Source organism: Vigna unguiculata, chromosome 9 (genome assembly GCF_004118075.2).
Source record: "Vigna unguiculata cultivar IT97K-499-35 chromosome 9, ASM411807v1, whole genome shotgun sequence".
Classification (NCBI taxonomy): domain Eukaryota; kingdom Viridiplantae; phylum Streptophyta; class Magnoliopsida; order Fabales; family Fabaceae; genus Vigna; species Vigna unguiculata.
Window position 1 is genome coordinate 27,927,678 of NC_040287.1, and position 19,081 is coordinate 27,946,758.

A 19,081-nucleotide genomic window follows, 5' to 3' on the forward strand; every position below is an offset into this window, starting at 1 on the left:
ATTGTTCCACAATGTAATCGAATATTATTCACAAATTATATATGTAAAAAAAGTCGTATGTAAAACAGGTGTCGATAAATTTACATGTGAAAAAATATTTAGAGGTAATATTGTATACGAATTTCATCCATTAAAATTTACACAGGAAATAATCCCTATGTACACAATAATCCGTAAATAACACGATAAATTCATATATGTGTGAATTACATAAGAATATGCATGTAAGGTCAGGTGAGTTACATACAGAATATTCGGTAGATAATGTTGGGTGAGTTATATACAAAATAATTTATAAATAATGTTTGATGAATTATATATAAATTATTTTGTATCTAAATCTGTGTGTAATGTAATTTTTAAATTAAAAAATATTTTTTTTATTTCCAATTTTTTTATATTACCAGCCAATTGTATCGAAATTTAAATTAAACGAAATAATTTTTTACCAACATATCATTGAAACTAAAATTTGATACGAACAGTTCACTTAATCCAAATTCAAATTATAAACAATATAAAATCCAAATGAAAAGTAACAATATTTGATCTATTATAAAAAATAAGTATTGACAACTTATAATCAAAATTAAATTTTAGTGCCTAAGGAGGATGTTTTTAAAATTTAATTTTCTAATATTGAAATTATTTAAAACTTGTATATAAAACTCATGCAATGTAATGCATGTCTTTATTAGCCCACGAATACATACAACATTGCATAGGGTATATATCCTTCACATAATATCCTCTATTACATACCGAAGAATTTGTATGTAACTTTATTTTACACATAATACTAATCTATAGATAATAACTGTATGCAAAGTTTAATTTATATATAGACTAAATTTTGTACATGTCCTTCACAAAATATCCCTTTATTACATGCGAGATAATTTGTATGTAACTTTATTTTACATATGAATACTAATAATATGTAAATAATATCTCTATGTAAAGTTTAATTTATATATCGACTAAATTCTGTATGTATTTGTCATTTTTTTAGAATTAATTATCAAATAAATTGTCGATGAAAATATTCATTACTAAAAATTTTAAATTAAAAAAAAAAATATTATCAACAAGAAAGTAAAATCGGTCGATAAATTTAAATTTACCAACGGTTTTAACAAAAATTTATGAGTTTAAATTCATAAGTTCCGAATGAACATACAAAAATCATTAATAGGTGTGATTCATTGATTTTAATTTTTTTTAATCCAATGAATCTTGTGCATCTCTTAATTTATGTTGATAAATATGATCGAGTGAGTCACTTAATTCACACGTCACACTATAATCCATTTTATTATTGTAACACCCAATTTATTTAATAAAGTTAAATAAAGGATATGTCACACAATATAATATAAGAAGCGAGAATAAAAGAGTATGACGTCACTCCTACAGATATCTCAAATACTTAAAGGACGAATGAAAGAGGCACACCACAATACCAAGTATAAAGTAAAGTAAGAGAGTGATAATGACTTAAACAAATTCCCAGAGAAAGCAATACACAGGCATTAGCCATAAATGAAAAGCCCAAAAGCAGAAGTCAGTCCAAAGGCTAAGCAGCGGAACCATCACCTTCTTATTGACAACGGGTGTTTCTCGCATCTGCTCACATCAACAAGTTGATGATCATCGCAAAAGAGAGTACCACACAGCAGAACACAAAAAAAAATGGTAAGCTAGAGCCAAAAGCGGTTTTATCATGCAATCAGATATATTGTCCCAGTCAATTATACATACATCACCCAAACATGTTATGACCTTCCAAACAATACACTAAGACTCGACTCGACTCATCCGGATACATATAACCTGGTCGAATTCAGCAGATGCTTGCACTTGTGGTGGATACCTCTGCTCACCCCCGAGCTATGTGTTACAAGTGTTACAATGAATCAATTCCCTCACACACAAGGTTAGCCCTTAATGAGTTTCAGGCCTCCTGTTACTCTCACCACAGGAGTCAGTCCGCTCTAAGTGAGACTAACTGACTCCTTAGAGTGTCAGGATGCAATCCTTACCTTGAATCTTTACCAAGTTATATAGATGAGACACCACCATGGACACCCACTAACATGGGTCATGGAATTACGTCCCGACCACTGAAGCACGACCCTGAAGATCTCACCTAGAGATCCCAAAGAATTACGTACTGACCACATATCAAACAATAAATACATATATCATGCATAGGAACCTCATACCAACATTCATAACCAACCTTCATTAATCATATGTTGAATAAATACCAACTCATTATTCCCAACCGTGAGTAAAGTGCTTCTTCTCATACCAAAACCATGCCACTAGATTACCAACCATCATGTCCATTGTTGCTCATGTCAAATTCGTGACCACGTACATATATATATATATATATATATATATATATATATATATATATATATATATATATATATATATATATCCAACCTCTCATGTATAATTCATATAAAGATCATGCCAAACTCACAATTCCCCACATATAATCCTCTCCCAATCATGCATAATCATTCCCATTAAGCCATCATACAATAACTCAAACAAGCATTAGCTAAACATCCAAGCACAAAGGGAAACCAACTCGGGACGCATTCTCGCCTAGCTCTTCGCTCAGGCTGGAAGGTCTCGCTCAAGCGAGAAGGACTCTCGCTCAGGCGAGTTCCTCTTCGCCTAGGTGAGAGCTCGACAAGGAGAATAGTAGCTCCTACACAATCTCGCTTAGGCGAGACCCCCTCTGCTTAAGCGAGACATTTGCTCGCTCAAAACGAGGGTTTGGTCGCCTGAGCGACAACTCGCGTAGAAAGCCCTGGGCGAGGCAAGCTCGCTTGGGCGAGATTATCAGTGTTCGCCACTGTTCACGCCTGCATCACACATACACATATACCAAACAGAAAAATCCAGACAGTCCAGGCATCCATGGCAGCATACAAACTCGAGAAACAATGAAACTAAAATGGTACAAGTCACAATCATACCAAACAAGGAGGTTCTAGCTTTCCTTACCTAGAACGAGCTAGTTTTAAGGTCTCGACACCGAACAACGGAGTACCACAACTCTAGGAGAAGATTACAGAGTTGGAAAAGTGAACAGAGGGTGTTTAATACCAGAGCTCTAACACTACCCACGGAAATAGGACCAGAGATTGAGAAGTATGGGTTGGGAATACTTACATGAGCCAAAACGGGATCAAGCTGAACGTGAAACTGAGTACGCTTCGGAACCCTAGCAGAGGCGGTAGCAGCTCTAAGAGAAGAGGATCTGTTTTTTTTTTGTTTGAAAATGAGCAGTATGGTTAGGGTTAAGGTATGTTAGGTCTGAATCTTCCTTATTGGGCCAGCTCTTAGGCCCACTAGACGGGGTAGCCCTTAAAATAAAGGACAGAGAAATTAATGGGCCTTACAATTATTATCTCTAATTTTTAATAATTTTTTCATGAGAGGTACTATTTTACATTATACTTTACATTATTTAATTCTTACAATTTGATTTGAAAGAATTAGTTTCATTCCATTTTATTAGTGATTTATTTGACTAAGCTTTTATTAACTTTTGTTCTCAGTAACTATTTTAAAACAATATTCGTCATTTAAAATATATAAAACTATAATTTTCTGTTACGCTTCTTTGTTTTCTCTTAAAATTTTCGAACGATTTGAAATTTACACTACCCCGAAAGAATGTTTCTCATACATTTAGAAAACATAAAAGATAAATCATCAAGATTTGTAAGAATGATATTTGGTAACTTTGAATAGAAAAAAGAGTCATGAATTTAAATGTAGTGAGTTAATATAATAAGAAGAATTTTGTATAAGTTTTAGAAATAAGATATTTCATAAAATAGTGTAAAATATAAATAAATTCTAGCAATTTATGATACTCCCTTTTCTCCATTCTTTTACATAGTGTGCTTGAATGAAGTGATTGAATTGTACAACCTTTAGATACACAAAGATTTCTCATATTTTTCTCTTGTAATGATGCTCTCTTTCGTTATATATATATATATATATATATATATATATATATATATATATATATATATATATATATATATATATATATATATATATATATATATATATATATATATATATTCTGAGAACTTTTGGCCTTAATGTCTATATGTATATTATGAAACAAAAAGTAAAAGAACCATGGTGCCAATTAAATCATGTCAATGTGTATACATATCATTATTGGCACAATCATTTAAAGAAGGGATTTTAATTTGTTAAAATTAAAAAAATATTTGGTCCTCCATTAATTTATGCCCGAAATTGTCTATGGTAAAAACCAGTTGGGAAGCCAGATAAATTGAATAAAACTTTATATAAAAATAAAAATTCATAAATATAATGACTTGTCTTATGTTGGCATGGTAGACCCATTCCCATCATGCATGCTTAGTTTATAAAAGGACTAAAATTATACTATTGTGTTATCTCATATGCAATTAAAATTTGAGAGAACTAAGTTACATGTTTACCATGTATGGAAAACCCGATTAACACAAGATTTAATACTTAAGTGGCATAATTGTACTAAAGTGTGTGTATTAAAAAGGTTTAAAAGTAACATTAAGAAAACATACAACCCAATTTGGAATTGTTGAGCCCAAATTCCATTGGGTTGCACTTTTCAACTTCATGTTTGTGGGCCTATATGCATTTTGTCCGGGTCCCCTTCTTGTGGGCCCTCCATCGTCTTCTATCGTTATCGACTTAATTAATGCGAGTGGATTGTTGAAGATGAAGTATATATTTGGAAAAATAAAAAGCATGAAAAAGTTACAGTATTTAAAATGAAGATATTGTCTGCCATAATTATAATAAAGTATAAAAATAACTCTGACATAAATTAATATTTTTAAATAGAGTATATTAAGTCAATAAAACAGTCCTCTATTATTACTTATGAATTTATGGTACGACAATAATTTATCATCATTCATTGTAGAAATAACTCTGTTTAGAGACCAGTTTCTCCTCTCTGGGAGAAATTTCTGAGTTTGAAACACAAAACTCTAAAGTTTCCTTGTCTTCTTATATATGAATCATTATTGTGTAGTAATTCATGAACAATTTAATATTTTAATATTTTAATAACATTTTTTTTAAATACTTGTTAGATAAAGAAAATATTTTATGTTATTAAAGATTATTTTTTTGTATTAAATACTAAAAAAATATAAAATTAAAAGAAAACATGAAACTGTTTTAGTTAGAATTAATTTTTAAATAAAATGTAACTACATGTTAATCTCTTCATTATATAATTAATGTATGATTTATATCTTTCTATGTTCAAAATTCACTTTACAATATTTTTAGTTCATGCGATTAAGTCATCACATTACTTGTTTTACTAAAAAAATTGCATTATTATTTTTAACTCGCTCCTGTTTTAGAATTGAGTCAAATTTACTGTTTTAAAAAAAAAAAAAAAACACCAATAGAAAACTAAATCCTTAATTTTTTTTTATCTTCGCTGAGAACTCTTATTAAATTTTTTAAAATTATCAGTTTGATTTCAGAAAACAAGTTAAGACGAAAATATTGTTACATTAATTCCTAAAACTAAAAAATATCAACAAGTTCTTAAATTTATTTTTATTGTCGGAACATAGGTCGATATTATCACTAAACATTTTGAAAAGGTGGGGGAGGAAGTGGATTTGACTTTTTTCACTAATATTTTGGTAAGAGATATTATGAATTTAACTATTTTCACTTACAAAATACTAACAATCAATATTTATTGATAAAAAAAAAATCATTAAATCGTTAGCATTTTTAGTTTTAAATCAATTTATTTTTTTCATTAAACCTTTAGAAACTTTTTAAAAATAGGTCATCATTTTCTAATTTCAAAGATAAAACTGATTTATTTGTCTTAAAAATTACTTGAAGGATGTAAAGTGACAAAGAGAGAATTTTGATTTACGTAACCAAACTCTGGGAAATAAATCTGATGCTTTCATAATTTGAAAATGTGACAAATTTGTGACAGATATGAAGTTTGAAGAGATAAACGTTGACCACGGAAACAATTCCTTAAGAAGCAACATAGTTCATTAATTAAAAAACTAAGCTTTATTAGTTATGGTAAAAAAAGAGGTTAGTGTAGTAGCTAGGACAACACGGATATTTAGCCATCACCATCTTTTCTTAGTTGCAGCCATGCCTACATATACCTACCCTCTTCTCTCACTGCTTAAAACCTTTCATCTTCAAAAACACTGTCATCATCACTGTTCATTCCTAACTCCTCTCACCCTTCAAACATTTCAATTCCAGTACAAAAACGTATCGAGATCTCCAACAATACCACCTAAATAATACTATAAAAATTGAATGACATAAAAAAAAATACTGCTACCATGTTGTTAGCATTTAGTATATTATGTTGGTAATATATAAAGGAAGGTTATAAGTTTAAAAGAGCAGAAGTAAAAGAGTTAGTTCCAACAAAGAACAGTGGTAGTTACTGTGACAGTGAGTGAGAATGAGAAGGACTAGGTTTTAACTTTTAACCCTTTGGTTTTGGGTTGGAAGCATAATAACCTCTCCCAACAAACGATGTACCAACGTTCTTGTCGGGAGAAACACCGAGAGACCCACCTTTTCTTCCTCCGCTAGCAACCATGGGAGACTACGAAAGCAGCCACAACCACCACCACAGCAACCACCAACAACAACCGGTGTCAAAAGAAACAGCGTTTCAGGCGCTGAACACCATAATCCAGCTTCACTTCGAGAAGACCCTGGAGAAGAAACGGGCCATAGACCTTCAGAAGAAGGAGCTTCACAAGCTTTTCCAGATTTTCTTCATCTTCCTCGCTCTCCTCTTCCTCGCCCAGTCCCAGTCCTCGCGCCTCCAATGCCGCCACTGCTGGATCCCCATCACGCTGCTCTCCATCGCCCACCTCATCTTCTACGTCTCCGTCGCGCAGACCCTCCGCTGCATCAACGGCTTCAAGTACCAGCGCCGCTGCCACAAGCTCACCCTCGGCCTCGCCACCGAGAAGCTCCGGGAGATCAAGATCAGGCTCGGCGCCGCCAACGGTGCTGACTACGACGGTGTTGCCGATGAGGAGTTCGAGATTCACTACCAGGAACCCCCCGAGAGCTACTTCGGAAAGTTTAAGAGGAATTGGGCACTTCATTTTGGGTTCTTGATCTTGATCTACGCTTTTATGATCTCTTCCTCTGTTGTTCTTTTGTGTTTTTAATCAAGGGTGCTCTTTTATTAGTTTAGTGAGATTGACAGAGATGTGCCAAATTATGGTTCTGGGTATAGATTTTGTATGATTTGAATGATGGAATTGGTTATTTCCTCTCAAGTGTTTGCTCTGAAATCAAATCCATTCTCATTTCAATCTCTCATCGTTCCTTATGCATGTGTAATTCTTCTTGTTCTACTTTTATTTAGACCAAAAGTCATTTTCTATTACTGTACCTGTATCTTTATAGTAGCCTATGAGTATATTCTATTCTTATTCATGTATCTAGTGTTTGAAAAAATGAAAAGAATGCATCTTTGAAAGTGTCAAGCAAGATGGTGTTTGTGAAAAAGAGGGTCGAAGATATTGAATCAGCTTGTGTGGGAGAGATTCTTGCCGCTTTGAACTGAGAGAGCACAAGTCCACACAATGTAAACTCGTGTTTGAATTGAGTTCAAACATGATGTACTTATGGATAGATTACATCATGAAAGGGTCTATGGATGACAGGTCCAAGTATCTGCGTAAATGCAAACTGGTTGCTTGTTGGGACCTCAAGTTTGAATATTTCTTGGTCCATCATCCATCTCACAGTACAACAACTAAAGGAATGGACTTTACTCAAAAAATTAAGGCACGAATTGAGAATGGCTTTTTCTCCCAACAAACGAAGAATTAGCTTTAGTGTAACACGCAATGATGGAGTTGTAGGAGATAGCAAAAAGGGACCCCCTTGTTGTCCTGATCCACTTTCTCAACAGCATCCTTTTCTGCCTTCAAACACCATACAAAATATCTTTTTTTGTGCTTGTCGTTTGGCTAGCTAGTGCAAGATAACCAGCAATGGACGATGCCATCTTTCTGTTTCCACTTTCTGCTGATTCTCTTATTTCAATTTTTATTTCTTATAAGTAACCACTTTATTTATTTTAATGCTATCCATCACTTCATTTTCCATATTGACACACTTTAGATAACGTTTGGTCAGTCTGTTGCGACTTCATTCATAAATTCTGTTCTATATTTATTTCATTGAAAATAGAATATAATCTTCACATTCAATCTAGGTAGTTTTTTATATTATCAGTCCATTAAAATTTACTCTAAATAAACTTCTAAAGTTATTGCAAAAGTCTTAAACTGGTCCATTCATAACAGTTTCCTATTAAATACTTCCAGTTTCTTTTCATTTATCATTTTAAGGTTATTTTACTCAAACTTAGAAATATTAGAAATACATAAAATAGCTCTGCAATTTCTTATTTTACCATTTCCCCTCTACTTCTGAAACAATATATATAAATTATTCAAAACTAGAAAAACATATAAGGGTATAAAAAAATTATTAAATATCTAACAAGACAGGTGAAAAAGATCACCCCCTTCCAAAATTGAAATAAATATAATGCAGCAGAGGAAGTAAGATTTAAAAAATAAAAGAAATACACATGAAACTGTAAGCCTGATGAAAGAAAGAAAAAAAAAATAGAATGATTCCATTGCATTTATCACATCGCAATATATAACGAAGCATTTCAAAAACCACCCCGTAGGAGCGAAAAATTAATTTCCCTGACTGAACAGTCGTTCACTTCTTTCTGTAAGAATGTGCCTTTATGTAACATTCAAAATTGCAAACAAAAGAATAAAATTTAATCGTGCAACATTGATCAATTGTGATGGATTTCTTTACTGACTTGAAGGTGTAACAAGCCATATGGTCATCTATGATGGGGAGAGAGCATTGCACAATGTTTTGTATGCATCGACACATAGTTTGAATTTTTCTTCAGCCATGGCCTGCCATCACATAAAGATAAAGTGCAAGCATGAGACCAGATAGCACATATAATAACCAAAAAGATACAAAATGAAAGGTTGCTTTTATGGAGCACCTTAAGAACACATGACAAATAAGTTTTTACAATACAGAGTAAAACCTATATTTTATTTGTCATTCATCCTAAATATATGGAAATCAATTTTCATTTGTCCCTTTGCAAACATTGAAAACCAATGACCATCATAGCTGCGCAAAATTGATGGAAAACGAGTAAACATGAACTACTACGTTTTCATGTCTAATGCAGCTTTCCAACGAGGGCATGAGAAGTTGGTTGATTGACCAAAAATCACTACTCCCAACCTTTTTCTGCAAGTGGGCACAATTTCTGATTAGGGAATCCTAAAGCACATCCCCGGAAAATGTTAGCTGTAGTTGCACCACCCCTCTACCACAATCTAAACAGAGATGCACAAGACCTATTTCTCAGCAACCCAACACACACATTTGTTCATTCCCATTTTTCCTTGTATTTTGAAGGGGCTGGTAAACAATTTCCATTTTTTGGGAGACCATTTATAAATACCAAGTTAAAAAAATCTGTTTAACAAATTATAAGTACTGAACTGAGTATTAACCTTTGATGCAGGAGTCATTTTGATCAATGGCAAATACTACTAGAACTACTGGTGCACCCTTCATGAGAAGGTACACCATAAAAGCCACCAGAAATACAGATGGCTGTTTATTTGTAGATGGCATACATACATGATACCAATTTCACAGTACTCGGCAACTACTTTTGTGCTCAAAGTATATCATCAAGATGACTCCATATAAAAATGGTAGTTCGGGATGGATCATGTATGTAGCTAATGCAGAATTTTGCATCCTCAATAGTCAATTCCATGAGTCTAATATGTATTTATAATACAACTTGGTCAAAAGAATATTTCAAACTCACCTGGGAAGTGCCTTGATGCTTATCAGGATGCCATTTTAAAGCTGATAAACGAAAACTACAAGGGAAATAAACAGATATCAGCAGTTTATATTGTGTGTACATTATCTTTTATGCCGGTATAAGATCTTGCACTGAGCAGAAGCCCTGAAGCACTTACGCATTTTTAACATCTTCAATCTTTAATGGACCTGTTGGAGGCAGACCTAGAACAGTTCGATCAGAACTTGATCCCACACAACATAAGTCATCATCATCCTGCTCAACATCACTTTCATTTTTCCACTTGTTTGTCCGATTTGAATGTTCCCTCCATTCAAACCCCTCCGATGTAGAATGTTCAAAAGAACCGCTCCAATTGTTAAAAGACCACGTATAACACTTGTTACCGTATGATGCATGGAATATTTGCTCAGGTTGGCCATCAAAGTCTTCAGAGAAACTTTCTCTTCTGATTTTTCCTGAATATATATAGTGGAGATCAGTGGAAAGGAAAGTAAACCAAATGTCAATTTAAAGACAGGTGCACAAAGAAGTCCCAGATGGCAAAGCAAAACATCTTCAATGTCTGATCAGATTGTTTACTAGTCTGCAATGATCAAATAATAAATTGTAATGACTAAGAGTGCCAACTTTTAACTATAACAACTGCACTTTAAACGAACAAATATTGCTGGAAAAGTTTACTTTCCTACAAAAAATTCATTAAAAGGATACTTAAGTGAAATCCATATATTTCCTGAGATCTGAAATATTACAAATATAACCGAAAACAGGACATATTATAGGAGTACAATCTTTGACAACGAAATAATAGGGGCTCGCTTTTAGTATTAAAATTTATAATAAAAGGTTTTAGTAATCTATTCCTTTGCCACACGTGTATATAATATTTCAAAATCTCAATGTTCTATGTGTTTCCCACAGAATAATTTGCTACCAGACTGTCAATTTATCACTAGAACAAGAAACTCTAACAAGAACAGACATGCAGTTGAGGGTGGGTTGGGGAAGAAATGATGAGAAAATTTGAAAAGAAATGACGGAATACACTATAAACTTGAGCTGAAAAAGAACTCACGTTTAGTTTTCTTTTGTGGCTTTCCACCAGACCGCTGACCAGACTTTGGTTGACCTTTATTAGAAGGCCTACCTAGGCCTTCATACTTGTCCTAGAAGAATGTACGCCATAAAACATTGTCATCATAAGTTGACAGTTAGCAATTGTAATAATAACAAATAGAACACAGTGTAACGTATTAAGTACAAGCAAAAGCAACTTGGAAATGCATGAAAAAGATTGAGTGGCCTTTCTTGATTAATGTAATTTCATTCCTTAACCTCACTATGATGTTAGCTAAAGAGGGAGAGAGTAATTCGGCAGCAACTCCTCGTGGCATATTAGAGAAAGAGGTCTTATTCTATTTCTAAAATGGATTAAAATTGATGAAAACAATACTCAACATGTAGGTTTCAACTAGTTTTAACAGCGACTAGAGTAATGGGCCTTGTTAATCTTCCAAAAATTCATAGAACATCAACATAAAAATACCCACCATCAAATAACCAAAACTCAATTTCAAGGGTAAACAGATCATAAAATGTTGACATTTGACACCTTTCTGGATAGTATATTAGTTTTATATTATGTTTGGATAGGGAACTTTATAATTCTAAGCAATTCAAACACATTAAATCTGAACTGCTTTCATTTAAATTGTTTAGTTTCTCAAATAATTTGTTTGGACAAGACAGTTCAAACTTATTGAATTTTAATTTTTTTATATAAAGTATTTTAATTACCACCAAATAATACTATTGGTGTTAGTAAAAAATCCTTGTAGACATTGATAAAAAGATAACCATTATAAACTTCAGCTGAAAAAATATAACTAACATCTACCGAGAAATACTCCCACCAACATTAGTGCAAAAAACCCTAATAAACATCAACCAAGAAATATTCATGCCTTCATCAACGAATAAACAATCTCAATAATATCAACCAGAAACTAACTCCTACCAACATCAATAACATTAGTTGAAAAACAATTCCCCATGGTTTTTTAAGAAAACCCTTATTAACTTTGATCAATAAATGATTCTATATAGGATTCTAATCGACGTTAGTTGAAAGACAACCTTGACTAACATCAATTAAAAATAATTTCGATTGACGTAGATAAATATGTTTAACATCAGCAAAAAAGAAAAACTGCTAATGTTAACAAAGAAAACTATAACTATCTAACTAAAGTCAGTGAGAAATAACACTGACATATATAACACTGACATATATAAACTTAGAAATGGTGACAAAAAAGTCATGATAGATTTCAACTTAAAACAAACTCCTACCAACATCAACTGAAAAAACGACAGTGAGCCACCGGCACCCCGGCCTAGAGCTAATTGATGGTGTTTTAACCAAAACTGGCCCGACGATGACACAACTGAGGCTGAGGTGAAGAAAGACTATAATGAGAAGAAATATAGATTTGAAAGGGATGTATGAAGAATTCCAAATTCTTATTTTGTAGGTGGAAATTGAAATTCTTTAGTTTTAAGTAATCAAATTACTCTCATAAATTCATAGAAAGTATGATCTAAAGAGTGCAAAAGTTTTAATCCAAAAACCAGCTTGTTCACGCAATTGCAGTGCATCCCTCTTTCTAATCCAGACTTTCACCACACAAATCCTCACCCAGAAAATTTTAAGGAAACACAGGGACAGTAACAAATAAAAAGGAATTATTAATATAATAACAACGCCAAAGAACAAAGTTTCTCAACATAATCAAAGATCTAGGAAAGCATACCTCAAATGAAAATTTAGAGGATCCACTATTGTAAAGAAGACTATTCAGAGCTTTCTTTGCATCAGCACGCTTTTGACGGGTAATGAATTTGATTTGACTCTGAAATTCACTTTTCCATCATGAGTAAAGCAACTCTACTTATAATTATATTGATGTCAAAGAAACAGGGTTTTCACAATTGTAGCAGTATACAGAAACACAAGGAGAAAAAAGTATGTCAGTGCTAAACTACACGCTTAATAGATTTCTATCTACATTTGTTATGAATTGCATGTCGCTAGAAAATTCCACTGCATCTCATAGTTAAAAATCCCTTCAGCTTCAGAAATGAGAAATCAATAAATTCTGAGTAGGAGTGAAACACACTCTAATACACACAAGACTAAATATTTGCCCAGCAATAAATGAAGCTTGCACTATCGGCTATTGTTTGTTTATAAATTATAACTTATATCATCACAAAAGTATCATTAACAATAACATTAGAACAATTGAATTTGAAAGTCATGGGGTTTATAAAACAGAATACCATATCTTAACTAAGCACACTAATGGAATCAAAGAAAACAGTAAAAACTGAAGAATGTGGTACAACTTGTAATATGAATATTTCCTCCTCTCAAGCCTTCTCTGATTTTCTTTATAATTAGGACTTGAATCGATTACCTACAAAGGTTAAATGTTAATAGATATTTCACCGCATGCCTAACTTAAGGTGTAGAAAACCTTCACCTTACATAAAAAGCTTAACAGGTTCCAGTCAACTTAGGGATTAACATGTGTGAATATGTACAAATGGCATTCAAATAGAAGTGCCTAAATTGCTTTATTCATCATAAATTGTTGCCCTCCATTGGTTTAGTTCAGACTTTAGATATTTTCATATTAGGAAATTCTGTAAGACCTAAGATCTAAAACTCTCACAAGCTATTTGTCATTGTCCTAAATAAATGACGATTAGAAAATGATTCCAGTACTGTTCACAGTGGAATGTGCAAATAATTCACCATTGGCAGCTGGAAACAAGTAGAAATAAAATCTTTGCATTGCAGTTAAACTTTTTCTCCAACTCAGAATGCAGGAGGCTTCATCATCATCATATTCATATGATAAAGCTTTTGACTTGTATAAAACTAGTTACAAGGTAAACTAGCCATTCTATTACAGGAGAAATTTAAACTACCAAAATACGCTGCTTTGAATAATACTTCATAATTTTACAATCCGTAAAAGGCACGGTTTAATAAATTTCCTACAATTACCGACAAAATGCAGAAATATATGGGCTAAAGTTATATGCTCCAAATGTATACCTTTGATGGTTGATGTTGACCATTTCCTATATGCTGCAGGGGAAAATATAAAGCCTTGTATTAATTTCCAAACTTTCTCATAGGTAGTAAAGTGCAAATAAGTCGTCCAAGAAGAAACGAGAACATAAACAACACAAACAGAAAGAGATGATACATAAACAACCCAAACTCAATATAATATCGAGAAAAAGAAAAACGGAGCCCAACACGAAGAAAAAATCGTCTTTTGAAATCAGCAAAAAAAAAACTCACAGAGCTGAATTTGTTCTTCCAATTTTGACAAGTACAAGGAGTGGAATGAAACTCGGAGAAATGCGTGAGTGAGGGAATAACGCGAGTCTTCAAAGACGACAAGGTTCGCCATCGTGCTAATTGCATGTCGGGGATTAGAGAGCGTCCAAAGTTGAAGGATTTGCAGTATCGACGTTGTTTGAAGAGAACAGTTCTTGGGTGTTTGATGTTAGACCACAACCGCGCCGAGGTTGTCTCGCTGGCCTCTGCCTCCCCTGTATCGCAGGAATCACGGAATGCCCAAACAACACATGCTCTGAAGAAAGTTTATGGGCCCTACTATTAGCACCCCGTACTTTAATATTTAAACTTCCTAATCAAGTGAAAAAAAAAACTATATTCTCTTTATTTTTGTTTTTGCAGATCATACAGAAACCTGTTTTTTGCATAACAAACTATTTTCAACCACAAAAAGTCTACTCAACTAACTGAAGACAAATATTTAAATGTATTCAGTAATATAAATTTAGTTGTGGATATTAGACTTATAAGTCAATGGTTATATACCTTAAATAGGTTTGGAATTTGTTAAATTTTCAAATTTTGATACATTTTTATATATAAGCTTTCAAAATGAATAGATATAATTATCTTAATCCAACGATGTTAATTTCTTTTAGTATTAAATGGTGTTTCAGTTTAACCTTTGAGCTAGAATATATAAGACAATATAAACCACTCAAAAGGTCCTTTGATATCTGAAAACAATTTAACACAATTGGATTAGGAAGATTATATTTATTAATTTTTGGGTTAAATGTGTTTATAGTACTTGAACTTTGACACGAAATTGGAATTCTTCCTTGTCCGAAACTTTGACACATTTTGGTTCTCAAACTTTAAAAATAAACAGTTTTAGTTGTTTACACCGTTTAACATGTTTCCGCTTCATTGTTAGCTGGGAAACACGTTTGATACATAAAAAAAGTTTAACGTAATTGGGTTAAAAAGACAATATCCATTCATTTTTAAAGTTTGGGATCAAAATGTATCAAAGTTTTAGATATAGACTAATTATAATTTCATGTAAAAGTTCAAGCAAGGACTAAAAACACATTTAACCCTTTATTTTTAAAAAGAAAAAAATCGCAACGAAACGACGAACATATAAGAAACATCTTTTTAAAATATAATTTTTATAAAGGGAGTTGCTACCATAATTTTGAAAAACTATGGAAAACCTGAAAAATGGTCTGCGAAACCGGATTAGGTTCAAGAGTCGGTTATGTTTGGAGAAAATATTAGCATCCCACACGTATGTCCTAAGACAGTAGTTATCTTTAATCAAGTGTACAAAACTAATGTAATTTTAATATATTTATTCTTCTAAAAAATCAAACAAAACATACTAATATGAATGAAGAAAACATTTTTTGAAATTTTATATTTGGATCCGACAAGGTGTTTGACCTTACTCCTAGTTATTCTTATTCAACATGAGAGATCAAGATTATATAATTCTCTTTAAAACAAATTAAAACAAAACTTCAATTTGATTAATAACTTTTCTCATTTAAATTTCAACGTATCTGTATTATTTATCAAGTGAATATGACACTCAACATGATAAAGAGTTACCAAAAAAAAAAAAAGTTTAAAACTAGACATTATTTTTTTACTATGAAATAAAGTAAACAGTTTCCTTCTCTGCTTCTCTAGCACCAACACTTCACTCAGTGTCCCTTTTCTCTCTCTTCCTGTCTCTGCATGCTTTGATTTTGGCAAAAAAAGAAAAAATTTAACTCCCACACGTTCAGCAGTTTCCTTATATTAAAAGAAAGTTAATGTAAAAATTAAAAATGTCGTGCCACGTCATGTCAAAGCTGAGTTAAAAAAATGTTCGAATATCATTTCCATATTAAAAAATATAATCACCCTCCACATCCATTTATATCTCCTCTTTCATTCAATTTTCTTTTCTCAAATCACAGTAAGTACAAAATAAAATATGAACATGCACCCAATAAATATCTACAACCATGAATTCCAAATCTACAAATAAACCCATAAAACTCATCATGCAAAATAAGGAAAGTTAAACTATGCAATTGTATATGACAGAACAATAATAGAATCTACGTTCTCCATTCCAATAACCCATGAATACTGATCTTAACCACAAAATTATACGATCATGTATTATTCTAAGACAAGTCTTACGGTAAATACATCTATAAACCATGATTTAATATAAGCATGAAAAGAACCAAAAAAAGAAACTATAATTCAAGTGCATACCTGATGTTTCTAACAATCCTTCTCATCTTCCTGCCTTAACTAAACAGTCCGCAAAAATTTTTAAAAGAGACATAATAAACATCACACAATTCAATTACTCAAAAGTTCAAGTTCCAAGAAATTAAAATTTCATATACTAACTTTCCTTTTCTTGTTCCAGTTTCAGCTTTATAATATCATAACATAATCCAACAATCTCAAATGCTAGAACTACATTCATAACATCAAGAACATAAACCATCATCGAATAGAAGGTGTCAACAAGAATCTAAAATCAAATACTTTGAAACTTAAACTATAGTCACCATCGCATTTCAGTTTTAACAATTCTGATAATAGTCAACAATTCAATTAACATCCTCACAATAAAACCCAATTTTCACGTCCGATCTAACGCCAGAATACAAAAAATTAATCAATGTCATCATATTCATCTAAATTCGTGTTCAAACCAAATGCAAAACGCCAACGTACTCAACGCATTCAAACCATAAAACCATAAACAACATCCAATTAAATCCAAACAGAGGTTAGGTTGTACGATTTCTTCAACCCTAGAATTTCAATCATCAAATCCAAACTAATCTATATACACATCAATTCAATTTGGTTCCAACATCTCCTAACTCAATCAAATACAATCTACATCGAGAATTAAATCCAAATCAACACAAATAACTGAGGAAGAGGGAAAACCTCGAAGGCTAACAACAAGAGTTTAAGGTTGTGCTCGTAGTGACTTACATGAGGGAGTTCCAACGTTGAGAACGACAGCCAGGTTCGACGAGCGTTTGGCGGTGAATGCCAGTGGTCGCGGCTGGTTAATGATGGTTCTTGTCAACAACGCTGGTAGGGTTCCAAACCTCGTCAACGCCAATGGCCTCGCCGGAGATGCCCGAGTGGTTACGCGCGGAAGATCGAAGCTAAAAGAAAATTGGGGGAGAGGACTTGCGTGGAAGATCCCACTCTCTTTCTCCTTTCTAGTTCTGCTTCTCCTTCTCCTTTGTTTTCTCTTTTTTTCTCGCTTCTCTCAGAATTTTTTTCTTCTTTTTTTTTTCAGAAATCCCCCCACTAAAAAACTATGAAAACCCCTTTATAAAGCCCCCGGTGAACGTGAGAGGGTCCTTGAATTTCCGCTGGTGAATGAAGCGTGCGTGTGTTTCGTGAGATGAGTGTGCGCTGTGAGTGAGATGCAGTGCGTAGTTCAATGAATTAGTGTGTTTTCTGTTAAGTTTGTTAGTGTAGGTTAGTGTTTGTTAGGTTAGTTAGTGGGTGCGTGTTTTAGGGCATCAGGTGAGAATAAATGGTGTGTGTAGTGCGTGGAATGCAAGTGTTGCGTGAGTTTAGTGCAGGTGTGGTGCGGTGTGTGCGTGAGTTGTGTAAGAGAGTGAAGTGAGGTGTGTGTGAGTTTTGTGTGCAGTGCGTTAGTGGTGTGTGCGGGAATGTTAGGCGAGTGAAGTGTGTGATCCGTGAGCGTGAGGTGTTGTGGTGTGTGCATTAGTGGTGCGCATGTGAGGTGAGAGGTGAGTGTGTGCGGATTAGGTGCGTGAGTTAGTGTAAGAGAGTGAGGTGAGATGTGTGAGAGAGGTGTGTAACGTGGGAACGTGAATAGTGGGAGAAAAAAGGGTGAGCCAAGTGTGTGAGCGTGATTGGGTTTTTTTAGAAAAATGTTGTTAGTTTTTTTCTTTGAAAAAGAGGGGTAGGAATAGAAACGAGGGTGTGAGGAAAAAAAATTAACATTTTTAACAAAAATTGGGCCAAATAGGTCCAAAAATGTTTTTTTTTTAATGCCTATTCAACTTTGTTTCCAATTTTTAAACCTCCTCTCTATACATTTTATTCCACTTATTTTTTTTTATCATTTGCTATTTACTATTTTTCTTTAATTTTTTTTAAAAAACATATTTTATTTGACCGGACAAAATCAAGTGTTGACACACATTTAACCCTTTATTTTTAAATTTTGAAGACCAAATTATATCAAAGTTTAGGATAAAGACAAATTCGAATTTTATGTCAAAGTTTAAGGGTTAAAAACATATTTAACCATATTTTTAATTATGCTTTTAAATTTAGTCAAGTAAACATTGTATTGTTGATATATGTAATTTTATCATAGGAATTTTTTAATGTAGTAATTGTGTTTTTGTTTGTGTATAGGGATGGAAATGTAGGCTGGTCTGCTCCATTTTGGCTCGCCTTGCATTTGGCCCGCAAAATGCACGTCGAGTTGGTCTGCCTCGCATAAGGAAAACGAGTTAATTTTGATGGCCCGCAATTGTATAACATTTGGTACACAGGTCTGTGGCCCGACATGCGACCTGTATATGAGTTTTAATAACTTTTATTCAATGGTTACACAAATGCAGACATGGCTGGTGATGTGGATAGGAAATCTACTTCTAGTTATATGATGACTTTTGTAG

General features: G+C 33.0%; 2 protein-coding genes across 2 annotated transcripts; one reads left to right on the plus strand and one right to left on the minus strand.

The window, feature by feature from the left end:
• The first annotated feature begins 6,205 nt into the window (after positions 1–6,205).
• Positions 6,206–7,530, plus strand: LOC114162325. The gene has a single exon (XM_028046176.1). The coding sequence runs from the start codon at positions 6,672–6,674 to the stop codon at positions 7,257–7,259; it is 588 nt and encodes a 195-aa protein (XP_027901977.1). The 5' UTR covers positions 6,206–6,671; the 3' UTR covers positions 7,260–7,530.
• Positions 7,531–8,716: 1,186 nt separating this feature from the next.
• LOC114164334 lies at positions 8,717–18,001 on the minus strand. Its single transcript, XM_028048969.1, has 8 exons — positions 17,400–18,001; positions 14,379–14,673; positions 14,127–14,159; positions 12,814–12,912; positions 11,076–11,166; positions 10,155–10,455; positions 9,998–10,052; positions 8,717–9,050 (listed from the first exon to the last, which is right to left on the minus strand). Exons 2-8 carry the CDS (start codon positions 14,502–14,504, stop codon positions 8,976–8,978), a joined length of 780 nt encoding a protein of 259 aa, XP_027904770.1. The 5' UTR covers positions 14,505–14,673; positions 17,400–18,001; the 3' UTR covers positions 8,717–8,975.
• Positions 18,002–19,081: the final 1,080 nt, after the last annotated feature.